The sequence below is a fragment of the Arabidopsis thaliana genome, chromosome 4, assembly GCF_000001735.4.
Source record: "Arabidopsis thaliana chromosome 4, partial sequence".
Lineage (NCBI taxonomy): Eukaryota > Viridiplantae > Streptophyta > Magnoliopsida > Brassicales > Brassicaceae > Arabidopsis > Arabidopsis thaliana.
This window is the reverse complement of record NC_003075.7, coordinates 14,988,698-15,009,217: the sequence shown is the minus strand read 5'-3', so window position 1 is coordinate 15,009,217 and position 20,520 is coordinate 14,988,698. Positions and strand designations below refer to the sequence as shown.

At 37.9% G+C, this 20,520-nt stretch overlaps 5 protein-coding genes and 1 long non-coding RNA gene across 32 annotated transcripts; 1 reads left to right on the top strand and 5 right to left on the bottom strand.

Moving 5' to 3' along the window:
* Nucleotides 1-567: 567 nt before the first annotated feature.
* On the bottom strand, nt 568-2,733 carry AT4G30820 (cyclin-dependent kinase-activating kinase assembly factor-related / CDK-activating kinase assembly factor-like protein). 27 transcript variants are annotated; one of them, NM_001342042.1, is made up of 7 exons: nt 2,661-2,733; nt 2,516-2,570; nt 1,702-2,145; nt 1,543-1,616; nt 1,360-1,463; nt 1,153-1,218; nt 568-1,064 (listed from the first exon to the last, which is right to left on the bottom strand). In NM_001342042.1, the coding sequence occupies exons 3-7, from the start codon at nt 1,722-1,724 to the stop codon at nt 840-842; spliced, it is 492 nt and encodes a 163-aa protein (NP_001328135.1). In that variant the 5' UTR covers nt 1,725-2,145; nt 2,516-2,570; nt 2,661-2,733; the 3' UTR covers nt 568-839. The 27 variants fall into 27 exon arrangements, with proteins under 27 accessions (NP_001328135.1, NP_001328136.1, NP_849476.1 ...); NM_001342043.1 differs by having other exon boundaries at nt 1,702-2,111; NM_179145.3 differs by having other exon boundaries at nt 2,007-2,111.
* Nucleotides 2,734-3,001: 268 nt separating this feature from the next.
* scpl29 (serine carboxypeptidase-like 29) lies at nt 3,002-6,072 on the bottom strand. Its single transcript, NM_119227.4, has 10 exons — nt 5,477-6,072; nt 4,977-5,084; nt 4,792-4,887; nt 4,612-4,704; nt 4,446-4,531; nt 4,092-4,355; nt 3,884-4,017; nt 3,689-3,784; nt 3,476-3,581; nt 3,002-3,389 (listed from the first exon to the last, which is right to left on the bottom strand). Exons 1-10 carry the CDS (start codon nt 5,742-5,744, stop codon nt 3,201-3,203), a joined length of 1,440 nt encoding a protein of 479 aa, NP_567854.1. The 5' UTR covers nt 5,745-6,072; the 3' UTR covers nt 3,002-3,200.
* Nucleotides 6,073-6,546: 474 nt separating this feature from the next.
* Nucleotides 6,547-8,258, bottom strand: AT4G30800 (Nucleic acid-binding, OB-fold-like protein). The gene is made up of 6 exons (NM_119226.4): nt 7,991-8,258; nt 7,835-7,875; nt 7,652-7,752; nt 7,221-7,365; nt 7,050-7,139; nt 6,547-6,916 (listed from the first exon to the last, which is right to left on the bottom strand). The coding sequence occupies exons 1-6, from the start codon at nt 8,000-8,002 to the stop codon at nt 6,826-6,828; spliced, it is 480 nt and encodes a 159-aa protein (NP_194809.1). The 5' UTR covers nt 8,003-8,258; the 3' UTR covers nt 6,547-6,825.
* A 1,619-nt stretch (nt 8,259-9,877) lies between these two features.
* On the bottom strand, nt 9,878-10,123 carry AT4G08355. Its single transcript, NR_142201.1, has one exon. It is a non-coding gene; the product is annotated as an other RNA (long non-coding RNA).
* A 445-nt stretch (nt 10,124-10,568) lies between these two features.
* AT4G30790 (autophagy-like protein) lies at nt 10,569-16,822 on the top strand. The gene is made up of 5 exons (NM_119225.3): nt 10,569-12,376; nt 12,473-14,108; nt 14,694-14,914; nt 15,058-15,271; nt 15,404-16,822. The coding sequence occupies exons 1-5, from the start codon at nt 11,433-11,435 to the stop codon at nt 15,833-15,835; spliced, it is 3,447 nt and encodes a 1,148-aa protein (NP_194808.1). The 5' UTR covers nt 10,569-11,432; the 3' UTR covers nt 15,836-16,822.
* Nucleotides 16,133-18,932, bottom strand: AT4G30780 (ATP-dependent DNA helicase). Its single transcript, NM_119224.5, has 6 exons — nt 18,555-18,932; nt 18,067-18,381; nt 17,809-17,982; nt 17,619-17,725; nt 17,231-17,532; nt 16,133-17,093 (listed from the first exon to the last, which is right to left on the bottom strand). The coding sequence occupies exons 1-6, from the start codon at nt 18,693-18,695 to the stop codon at nt 16,363-16,365; spliced, it is 1,770 nt and encodes a 589-aa protein (NP_194807.1). The 5' UTR covers nt 18,696-18,932; the 3' UTR covers nt 16,133-16,362.
* Nucleotides 18,933-20,520: the final 1,588 nt, after the last annotated feature.

The following is a 20,520-nucleotide window of genomic DNA, read 5'->3' as shown; positions in this document are numbered from 1 at the left end:
CGGAACACGTATTAGTTCCAATAGAATGTGTTTGTCGGCTAATCTACTAGAATGTACTCAATGTGAGTTTACAATGTGTTATAAATGTGCAACCATCCCATATCAGTTATGCTGGAAATATGATGAGCATCCTCTCTCTCTTTGCTATGAAGATAGCACTAGCACAGATGAAATCTACTGGTGCGAAATATGTGAAGAAAAAATAGATACGACAACATGGTTCTACACTTGCAACATATGTTGCACCACTATCCACCATCTATGCGTGTTTTGACTCCTCTGCTTACATAAAGTGTGGTTCCACATTCAGTTGCGATGACCTAAAAGGGGAAGTTGTTCGTAACAGTAGCCAGAGTCGATTAATTTGCAAATTATGTGGCCTGTGTTGCCGAGGTTACATATACCTCAAGTTTCCTAAGTTGAATTTTTGTTCTATGTCTTGTTTAGACGGTGCCGAATCATTTCTTGATATACTGATGGGTATGGAAACAGAGGAAAATGTTATGGCAACTGGGAACGGTGTAACTGCTAAAGATGAAACTATGTCTTTGATATGGACATCAAAATCCCTTTAAATTCAATAACTATGTCCATCCTCCTTATTTTTTGCTTCTGTTCTACCATCTGTTTCCGTCTCTCTACAATTGAACAAGTACATGTATTTTTTGCGATTTTTCTTTCGTAAATTTTGTTTTCCTTGATGCCCGTAATAGAGTCTTGTCAACTATACAAAACAAACCAGCCACAAGAGTAAAAGACAGTAAACTGAGACAACAATGGAAGCTATCAAGACCTCCTAGTCACTATCATAAGGGACAAAACTAATATCGCTTGAGAAATCAAACCCAAATGCTTGCAAATGCTTCTTCCAAAGCCCTCCTCTTGCTTATCTCTAAAGAAAATCCTCCAGCTCTCTCTGCTTTCATCCTCCTCGTCGCTTCGTCTTCCATAGCGTAATGTTGACGCTCTGCTCCACCTACTATAGGTACAGGTTGTGGGCCCATTCCCGTTGGTCGTGAAGCCTGACCATATGTAGTTCCAGCCGTGACCCCATGGTTCGACGACTACAAAATGCGTAAACAAGTAAAGAGATTTCAGCTTCGTCAGGAAACTTCATCTGCTTGTTGATATGAAAATTAAAACCCAATTTACCGTGTCAGCATCTGTCTGTGGGGGTTTGGCCTTGCAAGCTGCCAAGGCTGCAGTCAATTCTTCTGCCTGTTGGAGCAAATTGTAAATACACCAAAAGCAATTTGCACAGTGATATCATATAACCAAACATGCTTTTAATCTTCTTTCTTTTCCTCTACTCATTCATCTAACCAAGATAAGAAAAAGTAAGGCTAACGTAGGCCCTACCTTACGAGCTCTATTAATCATTATCTGTTCAGCATTCTCCTTAGAATATCTCTTAATCTTCTGCTCAATCGCCTCGACATTGATTCCATCTATCAAGTCGAATACTGGTGGAATAGAAGGTAATATATACATTGGTCTTGTCTTGCATGAATAGAGAAAATAAGGAGCACAAGTGAAACTAACCCATGCACTCCACTTCTTCCAAGTAGTCATTGTAGTCTTTAAGTGATGGAAACTCCTCTTCCCGTCTATTGTATCTGCATCACCAGAAAGAAAGAAAAAAAAACATGATACTCAAGAGGCTGAAAATACTCTGCTTCTACAGAATGAAAAAATTGATACCTTAATATAAATCTATATCTCATCTGTTAGAAACTGTGACTAAAGATCTCCATTTTATGCTAAGGTATGCTAGGAAACAATGGAGCATCTCACTGGGTCCATAGATGGGAGAATTGCTTCATTAAGTGTATGCAGTGAACAAAGTATTTTCTATAAAAATGATCAGATGTGAAATTTAGCGCTATACATGCTAAGAGTCTATACTGATCAATACGCAGTAGATTGATCAAGGGGTTTAAATATCACACCATTTGCACAGGCAAGCATGATATGCAACGAGAGAAAAAGATCAGAACGAAGAATACATCTCAGAGATTCTCCTTCTGACATGTATTTCCTTATTTTGATGGGTAGAATTAGACACCATCACCATGGTTGCTTCTGCCTGGGATTCTTGTCCTTTCCTCTACCTACAAGGTTTTAGACGTGATTTCGCAAATAAAGCTGCAGCAAATATTACACAAGTCTTATTTTTACTTTCGGCTATAGAATCTTTAGAGCTGAAAACCATTATCCCAATAGGGAAAAACACATGAACGAGAAGAAACCTACGAAGAAAACAATTCCAGATAGCGAAGAAGATAAATCTGCGGATTTTCCAAGGATTTCTGAGGAACTAAGGAAGCAAGCATAAAGCACAATGTTTATGTAGACTCATGTGTAGGATATGAATTCGACACTGAAGTACAATGTTAAGCAAGCGAGAACAGAAAGTCGCCTAAAACACGATCTGAGGAAAATAGCTAATAGCTATATGCCAATTCTTCTATTCAATAGAATGCTAAAGACCGGAGAGAAGAAAAGTGAGACTCACAGGTAGAAATAAGAAGGTGAAGAGGGACGCGCGAGAGAAGACACTGAGCCCAAACCTGAAACACCCAACCGTCCGAATCCTCATTCAAAACGTCGTAGATCTCATCTTAACCCAAACAAATAAAGGTTAAAAATGAAACCTTTACCTCAGAAATTGCAGATTCCGACCAATTGAAGTTCAATGTTCAACTCAAGACAATTCACTTCCAGAAAAAAAAAAAAAAAAACAGGTTTCTTCAATTTGAACAGACAAAGGAAGAAGAAACCCCTAATTCTTTAAAATATGGGCTTAGGTCTCATGGGCCAAGTCAAGCCCAATGCTTCTGTATAATTTCGTTTAGACCCCCAATACTAGTCTAAATTCTATTTTCTACCCCAGTATTATATCCGTTACCAGATTAATACCCAGTCCTATACATCACAGATCAGACTTCACTTTCTCATTACACAAGAATATGTTGTTGTTATTCAAGGATCGTATGGCTGACAAATGGTAGAAACTTCTTTTATTAGATTCCAAGCAGCAAATGTTTATCCAAACAAACAAACAACCAGAAGAAGAAGAAGCATTGAACGTATCACTTAAAACACTGATTTATTCTCTTTCCCTCTTCTTATTTCAACGGCCTATGTGGAAAGTTTTTGATTGAGAATCCAAATCACACATTACATCAAATCAGAACTCATTATGAGTCACTAACGAGTTCAGACATGTCGCGGCTGATGCTGTTCTCATGTGTGGACAATGGAGTTCCAGATATAAAAGCCTTGAAGAGCGCAAGAGCTTGCTTCGGTCTGTGCAAAGGAACTTCATGGCCTGCACCTCTCACTGTCACAAAGTTCAGACCAGCATACTGCTGACTCCACCCTCCCACCTGTTTCAAATCATGACTGTTTATAAGTTTTTCTTATAACATAAGAAAAGGATTCTCATTTTCTCATCTTGAGTTTTGTTTTGTACCTGTCCATCTAAGTACCAAGGACCATAGGCACTCAAAGGACGAAGGTTTAGTGCATCGATACTGTACCGGGTTGATGTGACTGGTACAACGGCATCTGCGTCCCCACTGTTACCAAAGAACAAAACCTTTTCTTTTTACCACCAAAACGCCAAAACACTTGAAGAAAAGATATCGTTAAAGTGCTTTCAGTGGATATATTTAGAGAAAGAGACCTGAAAACCCAGATACGAAGCCCAGCAGCTATAAGCTCGTGGTAAATGTTTAGAACCGAGGAAGGAGAGTCATTCCAGTGTTCACTCACGACATCACTGCATAACCAAAGCTGTCGGGATCAGAATTGTTACAATACTTAAATAGGCTCATTTCCTCCAAAACCAAGTTTCTAAGATATTGCAAGGCAATTTTACCTGCAAGTATCCCATTTTGATGGTGCAAGTCCTGGTGGGACATGGAGGGCTTTTTGAACCTCTGGAAGATTGAAATAAACTGTAGTGTGTTTCTCCGTACAAGGATCATACTGTTCGCTCACGCGGCTAGTCATCTAAGTAAAATAAACAGAGAAATTAGGACACTAAAGAGTGTAACATTGAAAAGAGAAGTTTTAAGGCCACTTACAGGTCTTTTCTTTAGCAACATATTTGACTGGGAAGCATTGGCAACACAAGCTGGGGTGAAGACACTGTATTGGTCTATGTTACCTATTTCTTTGTCCGCTATCTCCAGAATCTTGTTACACTGTTTGGAGGAGTGAATAAACGATTCGAAACCGCATTGAAGTTGCAGTAAGCTGTATGTTTGGTCAGATATAAAACCCAACGACCAAATATATTGGAAAAGACCAAGCCTGTCATGGAAATCGTCCATCAGCCCATTTCCTACCTGCATCCACACATTCATCAACATTGTTTTAGAGTTTTATAACCTTTTAGAAAATGAATCATAGGGGGATCAATAAGAGGACAGGCTCACCATGTAACCCTTCAGATTTATACTGTTTTTGTCAGAACCTTGGTTATGTTTTACAATGGCTTCACTCAGCTGAGGAATGTAATGTCCTAAAACAAACCAGAAGAAACACATGAGTATTTATGGTCAAAATGAATGGATTAAAAAATGAGATGAGCTTTGAATTTACCTGCATAGCTCTCCCCTACTATATAAAAGTCCCTTCCTTTGTATTCCGGAAACCGCTCAACCCATTTCAGCAGAAATTTCAGTGAATCTTCGGCTGTGAATTTCATAACACTGAAACTATAAATCCACCCAGCAAACATGAGGATCTAAAAGACATGAGCTTAAGCAGCTAAATCATTACCAGTTCTTTTATCACCATTGCTCTTCAAATCAGACGAGGTGTTTGAGTATGAATAACCAACTCCAACAGGTGCATCAAGGAACAAAATATTTGCAGCTGCAAACAAAAAAGTTGTTCGAAAGTTTTAAGCTTTTTTTGAATCATAGCTCTCTTGCCAACATACACAGCACATATTACTTCATTACCTTGGTTCCAAGAATATTGATTAAGGTAAAGAGTCTTCCCATCTGCCTTAATGTGAAATGGTCCTATCTCTTCTGCTTCACCATATGCAACAGATGAACATCCTGGTCCTATAGAGAGACAAAGTAAGAACCTTCATCTTAGACGCAGACTAATCGATACCACATTACTATGAAAAGAACTGAATAAATCCTAAAAAAGATTCCATTTTAGGAATCAAACAACATATTGGCAGCATAAAAATCTACATGAACCCAAAAACGGAAATCACGTTTATCATGCTAAAAGCAACAACAAAATCAGAAACAAGCAATAAGTAATCAAATCCAAACTAAAGTAATCGACCAGACAATCCTCAAAAGTAAAATTGAAGATCCATAACATTAACAGTAGTTCATAGTGATCGAAACAGAGTATATGAGTTGAATCCGAAAATGAGAGGGATTTTGAATGAAATTATAAAATGGAGAAATCTTAGGGATTGAAATTTTGTCTAACAAACCTCCATTGAGCCAGAGAACAAGAGGCTTAGACTTAGCATCTTCAACGGCTTCAAATAACCAGTAAAAGAGAGCTCTTCCCAATTGCTCATTAGTAGCAACAAACCCAGAGTAGTGAGCAAAACTAACATTAAAATTCTGACCAGGCAATTTCGAGACCTTGTCCTGTTCTTTCTGAGACAAGCCAGCTTCACACAAATGGGCTGTCGCCAAAAAAGCTATAGCGATTAGAGCGTTGACGAGACAACAAGACCCTCTGGTTTTGGCCATTGTTGTTACAGAAACTATACTTCAAAGTACAATGAAGATCCTTTAAGACTTTAAAGACTGAATATTAGAATTAGAATGTGCGAAATGACGTCAGAAGCTACTCAACGAACCCAAAAGATTCGGACTTTTTTATTTCACCCATCGTGCGTGGTCCTCAACTAACAACAACCTCTTCTCGTTAATTTGGCGTTCGATGCGGTTGGTCGAACCGTGAAACAACTTAAGGAGGTGTTTGGTTCGATTTCTGTTTGATGCATTGTATAAAATCACGAATACCTTATCTAAAACTCGTCATTGGTTGGAGTGTTAGTTTGTTTGTTTGTCAATCATTGACTTTGGTAACGCAAACGCAGATAAACGTGGCCCTGCGTTTGGAGATGGTTGCGTGTTAGTGGTTGAAATTGTATGCAAATGTGAAACAGAAGCAAGTGCGCCAGGTTTCACGTGTTTTCGAGAATTGAGCTGTTACCAAGCAACATCACATTTCTCAACGTTTAATTAACTTTACGTTTGGAAAAGTGATGTAATAAAAAACTATACCATGTGAAATACGGGGTCATATTTTTGTATATTATACATGAAGAATCTTTTGTGTCGTTTTCATTCGACTAATTTTCGCCATGACTTAGGCACCTCTTTTTCTAATTTTGAAGATGACTTAATAAGCTTAAGGGGTGCAATCGGAGCTTTTATATAAATGTATGGCATAGAATGAGGCTGCACGTTCATAGCATTCCCTGGAGTTATGCAACTTCTGTATTGTTTTCTCTTAAATATCATTTTCAGAAATTAATGTAATGGAAGCAAGAAATATCGATTAGACAAAGATAAATATCAAGATAGCAAAAGCATAATTCCACTTTTCATCGAAATCATGACTAGTAGATAGCAACTCATGACTAGATATATTGGAGTAAAACTATAACCATAGACATATCTTGATACTTGAATCACTAAATGAAACAGAAAATCTGGTTTCCTTTGATCATAGATCTTAAGAAACGAATCCAATAACTCTGCTAGAAAAATTCTAAACTCTTAGAATACTAGTTCGCACCTTTTCAACAAATCTGAATCTCTTTTACATTCCAGTGAATGCTTTTTTCCCGATAGAAGAGCTTCCAGCCGGAATGACCTTCAGGACATTGAACCTCACCGTCTTTGACAATGGCCTGAATCGTTAACTTGATAAGTTTAGAAACTTGCGTGATAAATAAAGATGGTATCAAAGTTCAGGCAGTATTATACAATAGCATGAATTCCTTTGAACGAAAAACCAAGTATATAGATATTAGTGCTCCTAACCTGCATTGCCCAATGGTAACACGATCTCCTTCTTTGACACGGAAGCACGGGGAAACATGAGCAGGAATGTTTGAGTGTCTTTTCTCATATCTGGTAGGATTAAGCATTTAGCTGGAGGGTTTCAAATAAGCTGAGAGAATTTGAACACAATAACAAAACCGATCCTTTTACCTTCGATACTTCTTCACAAAATGAAGATAGTCCCTACGAACAATGATCGTCCTCTGCATCTTTGCACTGTGACAAGTTCCAGACAAGATGCGACCCCTGATTGAAACCGTACCAGTAAAGGGACATTTCTGGTCAATGTATGTTCCTGCAAATAAAATCAAGAAAAAACATAGCTATGTCAAACAATTTCCCCAAAGCTCCTAAAATTGGGCAAATACCACCAATCTACTACCCAAGTCTTAGATCAATGAGAATACTAACAAAGCGGCATTACTCTAAAATCAGATTACTCAGAAAATGTCTCAACAACCAAATTAGAGACACTAAACCAAAATCCTCTAAGTTCTCTAAAGAATCCAACTTTTTTAACAAATGAAGCTTCTTCTAGACATGGTAAAGCAAAATTGAGAGCTGAGACATAAAAACAGTACCTTCAATAGCCTCTCTTGGAGTTTTGAAACCAAGGCCAATGTTCTTCCAGAAACGATTACCTCCTTTACCAGGCCTCTTTCCCTTACCAGATTTCTTCGAGCTGATAGAACATTTGAATCATAAGCATAAAGAGACCATAGCCAAAATACAAAGCAGTTGAATTTTTGAGGTGTGACAATTACCTTAAGAAAACTTTTGGTTGCTTAAGAAACGCCTTCTCCGTCTGCAAACACACCAATCCATCATTAAAAGCCAAAATCAAAGAACCCAGAAAACGAGAATCCAACAACTAGCAATCCCCAATTATAACATAAAGACAATGTAATGTAGATCCAAACCTGCTCTGCCATGGTTGAATTGCAGAAACCCTAAACCTTGAAATCTTCTGACGAAAACCAAAAACCCTAATCACGGCTTTGTTAGTATATATATGGGCTCTACTTGTTTTGGGCTTAATTAAGGACTTCAAATTCTTTATGACTATCCAATCCGGTTGAACCGATACGAGAACCAAACCAAAACAGTGTTAGAAAACCGATCTGAAAACTGAACCTAAAATAAAATAAACAATTTTGCTTTCTAACCAGACTGGATGGCTAGTTAGAACTGGACCGGTGAATAGTATTTTATCTATGAATGCGAATCGAATGCTTGATTTAAATGAAATGGTTATCTAAAGGATCATTTGCCATATATAATGTCTTTATACACATTTAGAAAATCTAGGCACTTGAACTTAATTGTAGAATATTACGGTAAGTGTTAAAGACAAATCATTGATAGGCACGTAAAACAGATTCAGAAAGTGGTACGTTATGCAATGACAGGACATTTTATATATAGCAAAGCTAGTAGGTCCAACATGATGGGAGCTTTTATACTTTTACCATATATTCAACCACTTATTGGCCAACACAAGGACAGTACTCTCAAAGTTGGATAACGTGAAAAAATACTTAAAATTTTCTGATTACATTAATAATCGAAATACATAGAAAAAGAAAGGATTTCGTTATCAACTAAGATTCAATCAAATAAAGTAATCCACCGAGTGATATGAAGTTCTTGACACTATTTCGGTTGTCACAAACAAAGTAATATACTCAAACTTAATTAAGCAAGAATTATTCATCCATTTATCGCATGTAACAGTGAGTTTTTTTAATAGAATATATATATATTGTCTCTTAGTCTCATACCCAAGTCGATAACGAAGATGTAGTGTTTTACAAATTCCCACTAAAATATTTGCTTGAATCAATTTAATCTATCAAACTCTTGTAGTATCCACATTCAACGCGAATTAAATATCTAGCTAATATCATTGATATAGTTTATTTTATATTATAAAATCACAAGTACTATATATAATATAAAAAGTGTGAAGAGTTTGTGGAATCCATGTTATCCTATTTTCATTTGTGTGGGCTATGTTTGATTCTGGATCCAAAGCTAAGTTGTCAAAAAACGAATCTCACGAGATTCCCCTTAGGTCATGTCAACTTAATAATCATATATTAGTATGTTTGTTTCAGGTGGCAGCACATCTTGTTTCCGATTGTTCTGAGCTATATGCTAACAATCCAGAAATTTGCTGCATGCATTTTAGGTTATACTTTTATATGTAACAAAATCTATTTGTTTATACGTTTTATTAAGTAAACATTGTTTTAGTGAGGACCATTTAATTAGAAGTATTATTATTGAAGAGATGACCATTTTTTCCTAAGTCTAAGAATTACATATTTGGCATATACAGAAGATTACAGATTTGCCGAATTCCCATGTGGAAGCTCAACCAATCTGATGTTACGTAGCCTTTGGAATTATGTGAAGTGTTACCTTTTTGTCCACAGATATTCATATATACAATTACAATCAAAATGTGGCCTTCTTATATCTTATTGGTGTAGTAGATAACTCTATCACATCTATAGAGTGTAACAAATATTATATGATGAATCTCGAAAACAATATATTAATCAAACACACAGTTATTCACAAAAACATAATTAGAAAGAGATTAAAAACAAAAACACAAAAAAAAAAATTGTTCTTTTTTTCCGTTTTCTATCTAGTAACAATTAAATGCAACCATTTACGGGCAAGATTGTGTGAAAACATTGAAATATCACTTTCAGAAGATCATTTTCAATGTCAAGTTGTTTGCATACTTAATTTAATCATTTCTTACCAATAATAATGGACCGCCTATGGCCTATGGACATCTTCTGTGTGTGTGTGTTTGTGTGGTCCAATCCACATCACATGCCAATCAAGCTTATCATATCATATGATAGGAAATGCCAAATTTAGTTTATATACATATATGTGTCCACCTATTTATACACATATAGTATTATCATATCATACGTTACTTACACAATGAATTCAGCTTTCAGTTATATGGCCACGATGGTTCAAATCTAGGAATATAACAAGATTAACGAGTAGAGTTATGCTGGTTTTGAAGGTTGGTTATAAGTTTTGGTATCAAAAGAAATGAAAGTAATTTATTGGCTCCACAATTTTATTGTATTGAACTTTTTTTTGTTTGTCCGTATCGCCAAGATTCAGATTTTTTTAGGAACCAAAAAGATAATTTTGTTATTCTTTTGTGTTGTTATTTTTGTGTATATCCAATGTGATTTTACATGTTCGAAATTCATGTTGATACCGTTACTCAAAACCATATACAGTACAATTTATGGTTGCGTTATGTGTTTTTTTTTGTGAAAAACCAAAGTAAATAAACCGAACCAAATGTAACCGGTTGTGTAAATTTTAAATCTGTTAGGGGTAAATTAAACCATTTACAAAACTATTGGGGTGAAACTGAAATACTTACAGAATTACCGTTCCCCCATAAAAATATTAAATTAAAATAATTACTTTTTATAACAAAACAGGCTTTATCTTGTCTTGTCTTGGACAACAGATGAAGAAGAGCGAAAGGGTTCTTCGACTCTGGTGTTTGCGTGAGAGAGTAAACTTACATTAGAAGCTTCTGCGCAACTTTCCATTATTGAAAATGTCAAAAATTTATTAGAAAAAAGGAAGAAGCGAAGTGGAAGAGGAAGAAGAAGAAGAAGAAAATTGAGGATATTAATTGTTTAAGTATAGTGGTGAAAGAGGTTTTCGTGAAGAGAAGTTTGATCCTTTGTTGTTGCGGCTTCGGATAAATTCTTCGACTTTGACACTCGTCTCTTCACGCAATCGCGTTCCTTTGTCGTATCACGTCTGCTTTTGCGTCTTCTAGGGTTAGCTTAATTTTTTTTTTCCTTTTTAAATAGAAACAAAAAAAGCAAAAAAGAGGATAAATTCTTCTGGGTGCAACGAAGGCGAAAGAAGGGGGATATTGATTCGGTTGAATATTTGATTTGGTGAATTTCGCTTAAATTTCGAGAATTGAGAAAATTTCGTGGTGGGTACTTTGGGATAACATTAGCTAACGCTGGATTCTGAATTTGTGTGTATCCTGGTCGTGATCAGGTCTGGATACTTGGGGTTTAAAGGTCTTCTGTGAAACATATCAAAAGCTCCGAGATTCGACGAGGGTTTTTGGTGAATCTGGATTTTGGTCAAGGATCGAGGATATAGAAAAGCTCTGTGCTTTTACAGATTCGTGGTTGGGATTTTGTGTTGGAGGGCTTTTGATTTTGGCAGCCTTGCCTATTTTGGTTCCTAATTTGATTAGGTGAGTCACCTTTCTTAATTTGGCTGTGAACTTTGGGGTATTGATTCTGTGGTTGAGGATTTTTGGGTCCTTTGGTGGTTACGATGAGCGGAAGCTTCACTGAGAGTTTCGCCGATGATGGCAAGCTTCTTCTTTGTGTGGCTGAGAATGGCCACTCGTTTGAATTTCAATGCAGCGAGACTACTTCAGTTGAATCTGTGATGCGTTTCGTTGAATCTGTTTCTGGTATTGCCTTATCTGATCAGCTTCTTCTCTCGCTAGACATGAAGCTTGAGCCACAAAAGCTGCTTTCTGCTTTTGGACTTCCTGCAAGTGACAGGGAAGTGTTTGTTTTCAACAAGGCTATGCTGCAAAGTAACTCTCATCCGCCATCACCAGAAGATGTAGATTTGCAAGACGTTGCTGATGCTTTACCACCGGCTTCATTACATGAACATCATCCCTTGGATGATGCATCGGATCCAGCTTTAAAGGCTTTACCTTTGTATGAAAGGCAATTTCGTTACCATTTCCATAAAGGCCGCACCATCTACAATTGTACGGTTGTGAAGCATGAGAACTGCGAAAGGTTAACGAGAGAGCAAAAGGTACAGCAGCGGGCTGTTGAAGTTGCTACTAGGAATCTGGAACAGTATTACAGGGTGATCTATCAGAACTTTCTTGAATTTATGAAGCGTTATAAGCATCAACACCGCCTCCACTCTGATTTGCTGATGAATTTTGGAAGGGATATTGAGAAATTGAGGTCAGCCAAGATTCACCCTTATCTTCAAACTGAGTCAAGGAAATGCTTGTTGGACTTTGTCAAGGAAGATAACCTCAAAAAGGCTGTGGAGAATTGTGCAAGCTCTCACAGGCAATTTGAGAATAAGATTGCACAGTTCCAGCAGATGTTTGTCGAGGTCAAGCGCAAGGTAGAAGAGTTGTTTGCCTGCAGGGCTTCTTTATCAATGAAGAACTTAGAAGTGACTGTTAAGGATCATGAACGCTTCATTGATGAGGAAAAGAGCATTATGCAGTCTCTCAGGTTTGTTCATTTCATTAGCTGGGAACACCTTTTATAATGTCTCTGTTGGAAATTTTATGTTGTTTATCTGACTGTGTTTTATAAATCTTGAAACAGCAAAGATGTCAATACGGTTAAGAAACTTGTGGATGATTGTATGTCTAGCCAAGTGTCCTCATCTCTGCGTCCCCATGATGCTGTTTCAGCCCTGGGTCCTATGTACGAAGTGCATGACAAGAATCACCTTCCCAAAATGCAAGCTTGCTATAACTCAATTTCAGAATTACTGGATTTCTGCAAGAACAAGAAGAATGAGATGAACAACTTTGTACACGGTTACATGCAAAAGATAACATACGTCACATATATCATCAAAGATGCTAAGTTACAGTTTCCCGTTTTTAGAGAGGCAATGGTTCGCCAGGATGACTTATTTGCAGACTTGAAGTTAGTCCGTGGTGTTGGCCCCGCTTATAGGGCCTGTCTTGCAGAGGTGGTGAGAAGAAAAGCCTCTATGAAGCTTTACATGGGCATGGCTGGGCAATTGGCAGAGAAGCTTGCTATGAAGAGGGAAACAGAGGTCAGGAAACGTGAGGAGTTTCTTAAAACCCATGGCCCCTTTGTACCTCGTGACGTGTTGGCTTCAATGGGTTTATACGATACTCCTACTCAGTGTGATGTCAATGTTGCTCCGTATGATACTAGTTTGCTCAATATTGAAATCTCAGATGTTGATCGATATGCTCCTGAGTTTCTAGTTGGGTTACATTCGAAGATTGCATCCTTAAAGAGTTCACTGACCATGTCTGGTGATAGCTCGCTTTCCGCTGAGCCTGAGGAGATAGGTATAGACACTTTTGACAAAGACAATTTTGATGATATCCTAGCAGCCTCTGAATTAATAGAGATAGCTGGAACCAGCAAGATGGAAGTTGAGAATGCAAAACTAAAAGCTGACCTTGCTTCTGCAATCTCTCGGATCTGTTCATTAGGCCCACAATTTGAATATGAGGTACTGGATGAAAGTGAAGTAGAAAATGTGTTGAAAAATGCTGCAGATAAAACAGCAGAGGCATTGCAGGCCAAAGATGAGTATGAGAAACATCTTCTACTTATGCTCAAGGAAAAACAAATGCACTGTGATTCATATGAGAAGCGCATCCGTGAACTGGAACAACGTCTCTCTGATGAGTATCTACAGGGACAGAGACATAATAATAAGGATGTATCTGGCTTAAACCTTATGCATGAAAAAGTTAGTGAATACAAAGCAGAAGCTTCAAGTGACGTGGAAGGCAACAAAACTCATGTATCTGGTTCAGAACCAATGGATGAGGTCTCTTGTGTTTCAAATCTTACTAGCAAGCAGCCATGTAAAGCTCGGGAAGGTATGGATGAGAATATGGTGGATTCCTCTCAGGTGCTCAGTCAACCGCTTGACTCATCGATGCTGGAAAGCCAGCAAAACAACGAGAAAGGTGGAAAAGATAGTGAGGCTGGGGAAATGGGTGTGTTTCTAAGTAACAGTTCGACAGCTGAGAGCCCACAAAAATCTTTGGATGATAATGTGGCAACTGGCAGAGGTTTAGATGCCAAAGACAGTGGTGATATTATCTTGGAACTTAGAAATGAGCTGATGGAAAAGTCCAATAAACTGAGTGAAATGGAGTCCAAGCTAAATGGTGCTATGGAAGAGGTATCCAATTTGAGCAGAGAGTTGGAAACGAATCAGAAGCTTCTCGAAGAATCCCAGGTTTGGCAGATTTCTCTTATCTTTCTAACTCTATAATCTATTCATTGTATCGTTAGTCTAGGAGCTAGTCTTTCTTTTTTGGTGTGTTATCTATCTTTACACCATTTTCTGTTACTCTTTTGGTTGCTGGTATTTGCTGTGTCCTAGACGTCTCATAAATTCTAGTATCTAAGGTGCTAGTATCAGGTCTATTTTCTGTGTATCTTTTACTGGTAGTGATGTCAATCATCTGGACTAGGAAGGTTCAATATGCTTTTGCACAATGCCTAAACCAGTTGAAGCCAACCAGTTCCAGGAGCCATAGATCAAGGCTTTCATGATATCTTGGATTACACCTGGTTGACCAGTCATTCAATTGTGAATTTTCTTCGTTTCTCTCAGTTAGTTTACTTGTACATTCTAACGAGAGGGTTATGAACAGTTTAATGTTTGTGATTTGGCAGACATTTCAATTAGAAATATCTAGAGAAGCATGGTTCTGCTATTTCTGCGTCACCAGATAGCTTGTGCACCTTACACATTATAGGAACCTTTCCCTCTAAATTTTTACCTCTGATGTGGTATACATTACTATTTTGGTTGTAGATGAATTGTGCGCATTTGGAGAACTGCTTACATGAAGCAAGAGAAGAAGCCCAGACCCATCTTTGTGCTGCTGATCGTAGAGCTTCTCAGTATACTGCACTTCGTGCATCAGCTGTGAAGATGCGAGGTCTCTTTGAAAGATTCCGGAGCTCTGTCTGTGCTGGTAGTGGGATTGCTGATTTTGCTGACTCCTTGCGAACTTTGGCTCAAGCTTTAGCCAAGTAAGTTCCCATCTGTACGCTTCCCAAAAAGATAACCTTAGTTCTTTTTCTCTTGTGTATATGGCAGTACTTATCCACTTTCAAGCTCTTGTTCTGAAAATGTTTCTCTGAATTTGCATTTCTCCTACTTGGGAATTTCACAGCTCCGTTAATGAAAATGAAGATGATGGTACTACTGAGTTCCGGAAATGCATCCGAGTCCTGGCAGACAAAGTTAGCTTCCTCTCCAAACACCGGGAGGAATTATTGGAGAAGTGCCAAAATCTTGAAGCCACAAGTGAACAGACAAGAAAGGATTTGGAGGAAAAGAAAGAGCTGGTGAAAACATTGTACACTAAACACCAACTTGGGAAGCAGGTAGACTCGTGTTATCTCTAGTAACAGTCATGGTTTCTTGCAGTAAATTTTCTTTCTCCTTTTACTACACATTCATAATTTGGAGTGTCCTCGGTTTTGAATGAGAAAATTGGTGAATTCTTGTGATGACAGGCAAATAAGGAAAAGATATCATTCGGTCGTCTTGAAGTCCATGAGATAGCAGCATTTGTGCTAAACCAAGCAGGGCATTACGAGGCAATCAACAGGAACTGCCCAAATTACTACTTGTCCTCTGAATCTGAGGCATTGTTCACAGATCATCTCCCAAGCCGGCCTACATACATTGTTGGACAGATTGTCCACATAGAGCGCCAAATAGTGAAACTGCCATCACAACTTTCAGCTTCTGCTTCTCCTGAGGCGGGTAAGACACATCATCTCTGCTCAGACCAGGGCTCGAGAACTCTGGCATCAAGTTCAATCTCAACATCAACTTCAGCAACAACAACATCAAACCCTTATGGTCTCTCTTCAGGATGTGAATACTTCATAGTGACAATAGCAATGCTTCCTGACACTGCTATTCATCAACAAGCTTCCTGATCCTTTTGCTTGTTCCTAAGGCAGCAGATAGACGTGATGGAAGAAACCCCCTCCCCCCAAAAAAGAACAAAAAATGTAAATACTTTGAATTCAAATAACACAATCTAAAACCAGACAGCCCCTTTATATGATTTGTGGGTTTCATTTGTCTCTTCTTTAACTTTCTTTTATTTTCATATCTTTCTTCTTTATGTACAGCTGATGATCACTGATCTTAGTTTAATCTTTTCTCCTTGTATTGTACATACTCTGCTATAATTTGAATGCTGTAATAAAAAGATTACTAAATATTACGAGAAAATAAAAAAGTTTTAGGATAAATAATGGAATCTTTTGCCTCTGCCAACTTTGGTTTATATTGGGAATAATATACAGAAATTAATCATCAAAACATGTTTCTTCAAATCCCTGTGGGGGTTGTAGTTACCAAGTGATAATTTTGATTTACAAGAAAAAAAAAACAGAAAAGCTACTAGTCCAGGTTCCTATACTTGCCAAATCCAGAAAAGAAAGGCGGTATCTATAAATTATCTATTATATGCATCACCATCTTCTTCTGAAATGTTGGACAAGAACTTTGGCAAGGATGTGATCCGGGGGAGGTGTAATAGCAAATCGCTGAATGAGTCTTTCCTTAACATACCCTGTGGTTTGCTGCTAGAAGCTGTATCAAGAACTCTGTTGTTGTTGTTGTTGTTGTTGTTGTTGTCAGAAACAATTCCCTTGGGTTCAGACTTCAATCCAACCGACATTTCGGTATTGAGCTGTGAGTTTGCAGCGACGTTGGGATCCTTGTACAAGAGGTTGAATAAAGAGTTAACCCTTGGCATGAGAGACTTCTCATCTGGTGCCTCGAACTGGATATTATCACTTAGCAACTGCTGTTTCATGATCTCAAATTTCTCCATATGTTCCGGATGACTTCCACCAGCAGAATCAGAGAGAAGTCCAACGAAATCGCTCACTGACATAGATTGGTGTAGTCCAGGTACTTTTATCTGATCTGAATCAGTTATGTTTCTTGAATCAGATAAATATGCAACGAAATCACTAACTGACATAGATTGGTGTAGTCCATCTACGTCGTCAGCCAGATTCAAATCCGTTGTGTTTTTTGTATCACAGAGAACCGCAAGGAAATCACTCAGTGACATAGATTGGTGTATTCCAGGTGCTTCGATCTGACCACAATCTGTTCTGTTTCTTGAATTGACTGCTTCAGAACCCCCAATTCCTTCATTTGCACGAGCATCTATCACTAGAGATGAACGAAGCAAACAAACAGAAATATAAATCCACAATCCTAATCAGGTTCAACAAAAGTGAAAATGAAAAATTATATTCTAATAACGAGTTATGAAAGCAACTAGAATGAGCGAGCAGTCATCATAATACCTGAGCTGGGTGATGGTGCTTCATGAGACAGATACATATGCTCAGATGATGACTGAGCCCCAACAGGAGATGCTAAATTCTGAGTCCCAGAGATCGAAGGACCTGTACTAAGATTCAAATTCCCAAAAGGATGGCCTTTTGATTCACTTGGATCCTCAAAAATAGATTGCCGTGCATCAAAGTAGGGAGAGTCAATAGCTATCTCCGGCTGTCGGCTTAGATGGAACAGACGATGATCACATTGAACGAGCTTTTCAAAATGTTTGTTCATTATCCCTTGAGCACATTGCAGAAAATGCTGCCTAACAGATCACAGGGAGACTATCGTTAGCTGAAGCTAGGACATCACCAAATTTATTCAGAAAAAATTTACATGAAATGCCTGTACCTGTTCATGCTGGCTTGGCCATCAGTGAAATCTGATGTCGCCTGCCACAAGGTATGCTTTCTAGGCTGTGGGTTTGTTTCCCGGAAAAATAAGGGCTGTCTAGCAAGCTGAAACATAAAGAGTCAAATCATTAAAGTTGAACAAGAGTGATATGTTGAGCAAAAGAAAAGAACATGAGTGAATGTTATACCACGAGAGTCAAAGTTCCAGGTCCGTCTTCAGGACAGTTTGCCTTCAAAGCCATAATATCTGACCACTGGATCTCGATTTTACTCTTAAGACCTTGTTCCAACACTTCCCAAACAAGTTTGTGTTTAGCAAAGTAACACTTTGCCACCAAATCACCTTCATACCTCGATTTATACTGCACAAAAAAAGAAACCAAGTCAAGTCAGATTTTGAAACCACCATGAAAACATATCAAAACGAAACATTTCGCAGGACTCACCTCCCACTGCCCGATCTTCAAAAGCGAAGCAGGAAAGTTAGAAGCTTTCAGCTTCTCAATACTTCCTGGCGCCAAAGTCGGTCCAACTGATGCAGCAGCAGCAATAGTTTTACTTTCTCTCTTAAGACCAGAGCCAAGTGCACCAGCTTTCAACGTTTCAGCTGCTTTAGGATCACCACAATGCGTTATCTTCATCTGAATCAACTCCAACAAAGATGGACTCTTCTTAAGACTCAATCCAAGAGGACTCGGCTCATCAAGCGGGTTATACTTAGCTGGTGCCATTGTCGATGAGCTTGTCCCAGGACTCCATAACTAAATTCAATGCAACAATCAATAATTAAAAAAAATACATCACCAAACAATTCACAACCAGCTAAATATAAAACCATCACTGCATGCTAAGAATTGCTATTGAATTATCGCAGAAACTGAATTAGATCAGCTCATCTGAGAAGAAAAAAACAAAAGGAGAGAAATAAACAAACCCTAGATCGTTTGTTGAGAGGACCATGCTCTTCTTCTAAATCATCTTCAGCAATCTCCAATTTCACCGGTAGCTCATCTCGGCACCTGGCCGCCGATTCAGACTCCGGTCTTAAACCTCCAGATTTCCTCATTTCCACCATCCCCCGAAAAAACAAACCTTTCCTTCTCAAAAACTCAAATTCAGACAAAATTCGGATAACCCACAAACGAAATCACGAAATTATTCCACAAAAGGATTTATTTATCTGGAACGCGAAAGAGAATCAAAAGCAAACCCTAGAAATCAGAGTATAAAACATTTACGGGATCTCTCTCTTTGATTGTGTAAAAAAAGGATTCTCCTGGCGGCTATCGACGCGCGTATACCGCGATTTCACCGACACGCGCTATCGTTATTTTGACTCCGAATGCTGCTGAAATTCCCAAATTAGCCACCATGTTATGCCTATGGAAAGAGGGCTAAACTTGTCATTTCTTATGTTTATTAAATATTTTAGTTAATTCGCTGGCGAACAACCAGTAGTTCTTGATTTATAGGGTGTAGGGTCCCACAATTTTTTTTATGACGGCTACAGATAGAGTATTTGCCACGTGTTACTCGTCTTCCTTTTGCCTTTAATTAACTAGGGAGGAGACACGCGCGTTGGTGGTTTGTTTTTGGTTTTGTTAGTATGTAATTATAACTTCGATTTTTTTTACTGATCTTTGATTAAAAGGTGAATATCTTTGTTATTTGCTAATCTTATTTTTTGATTTCTACATTTTTGTAATCTATGTATAGTTTTACATTTTTTTTTCATATTGTTACCAGTTATATGCTAGAATTTATAGGACAATAGACCAAACTTACTATCTTGTAAGAATATTTTTTAGAGTTATATATATCTAAGCAATGCATTTGTTACATTGGTCTTGTTTTTATATATTTTATTTTAAATTAAAAATACAATGGAAATCTCTCTCTCTCTCTCGTATTAAGCGGTTGCTGCAGAGGATAGCGAAGAACAGAGACTAACGACGAAGTTATTTTACACATCGTTGCCATTGTTAATTTTGGCCCAATATGAACCCGCCCATTTGTTTTTTCTCTTTGTGTCTCTGTTAAAATCTTAGAAACTACTCTTTGGTTTTGGGAAGATTTCACTTTTCAACGTCTCTTCGCGAATTAGCCAAAAAGAGTTGGATTATAACAATATTAACATTGAAAGTACGATATGCTTAGATAATTAATTAAAAGTTTGATTTTATTGTAAATATAAATTTCCTTACAACAGCAAGGAAAGACACACATTAAAGCAAAAGAAATAAGAGTAATAACTTTGTTTTGAGTCTTTGTGATAGTTCACTGCTCAAACATTATAGGGAATTTTTTAAAAACAGTTTCCAACTCTCTAAATGTTTTGTTTAAGTTATACCATAAAAATAAACTTAAACATTTGTTTGTAGAAAAAACATTTCTCACATGTGTTGTCCAAATCTCTTGGATGGCACACGTCGGGGGGTTTCATGTTGCGAAGTGATATCATGTACAATCTTTTTCTCGCCACTCTAATCCCATTTAGTGAAGTTTTGATTTGTTTCCAACACGTTTCAGCCATGGTGGTGTCTTTAGCCCATTCAAGTTGGCTCATATAGGTTTTTCCCTCTTCAGTCCTTCCTCTACATAATAATAGCATGACATACATGTAGATTGCTGGCCTCCGTTAGCTGCTATGCCAATATGGTGGAGACCAACGTCACAATGATCAAGGTTAAAGTACCATATTATACCTTTTATGTAGTGAGCTTAGTTTTTCTATAAATAGAGAGGCATGGAAAAAAGGAGGAAGAAATCCATATTAAAACGTCTTCAAGCTCCTCAGCTCGTTCTCTAGCTCCTCAGCTCGTCCTCAAGGTACTCAGATCGCCATCAAGCTCCTCAGCTCGTCCTCAATCTCCTTAGCTCGTTCTCAAGCTCCTCTGCTC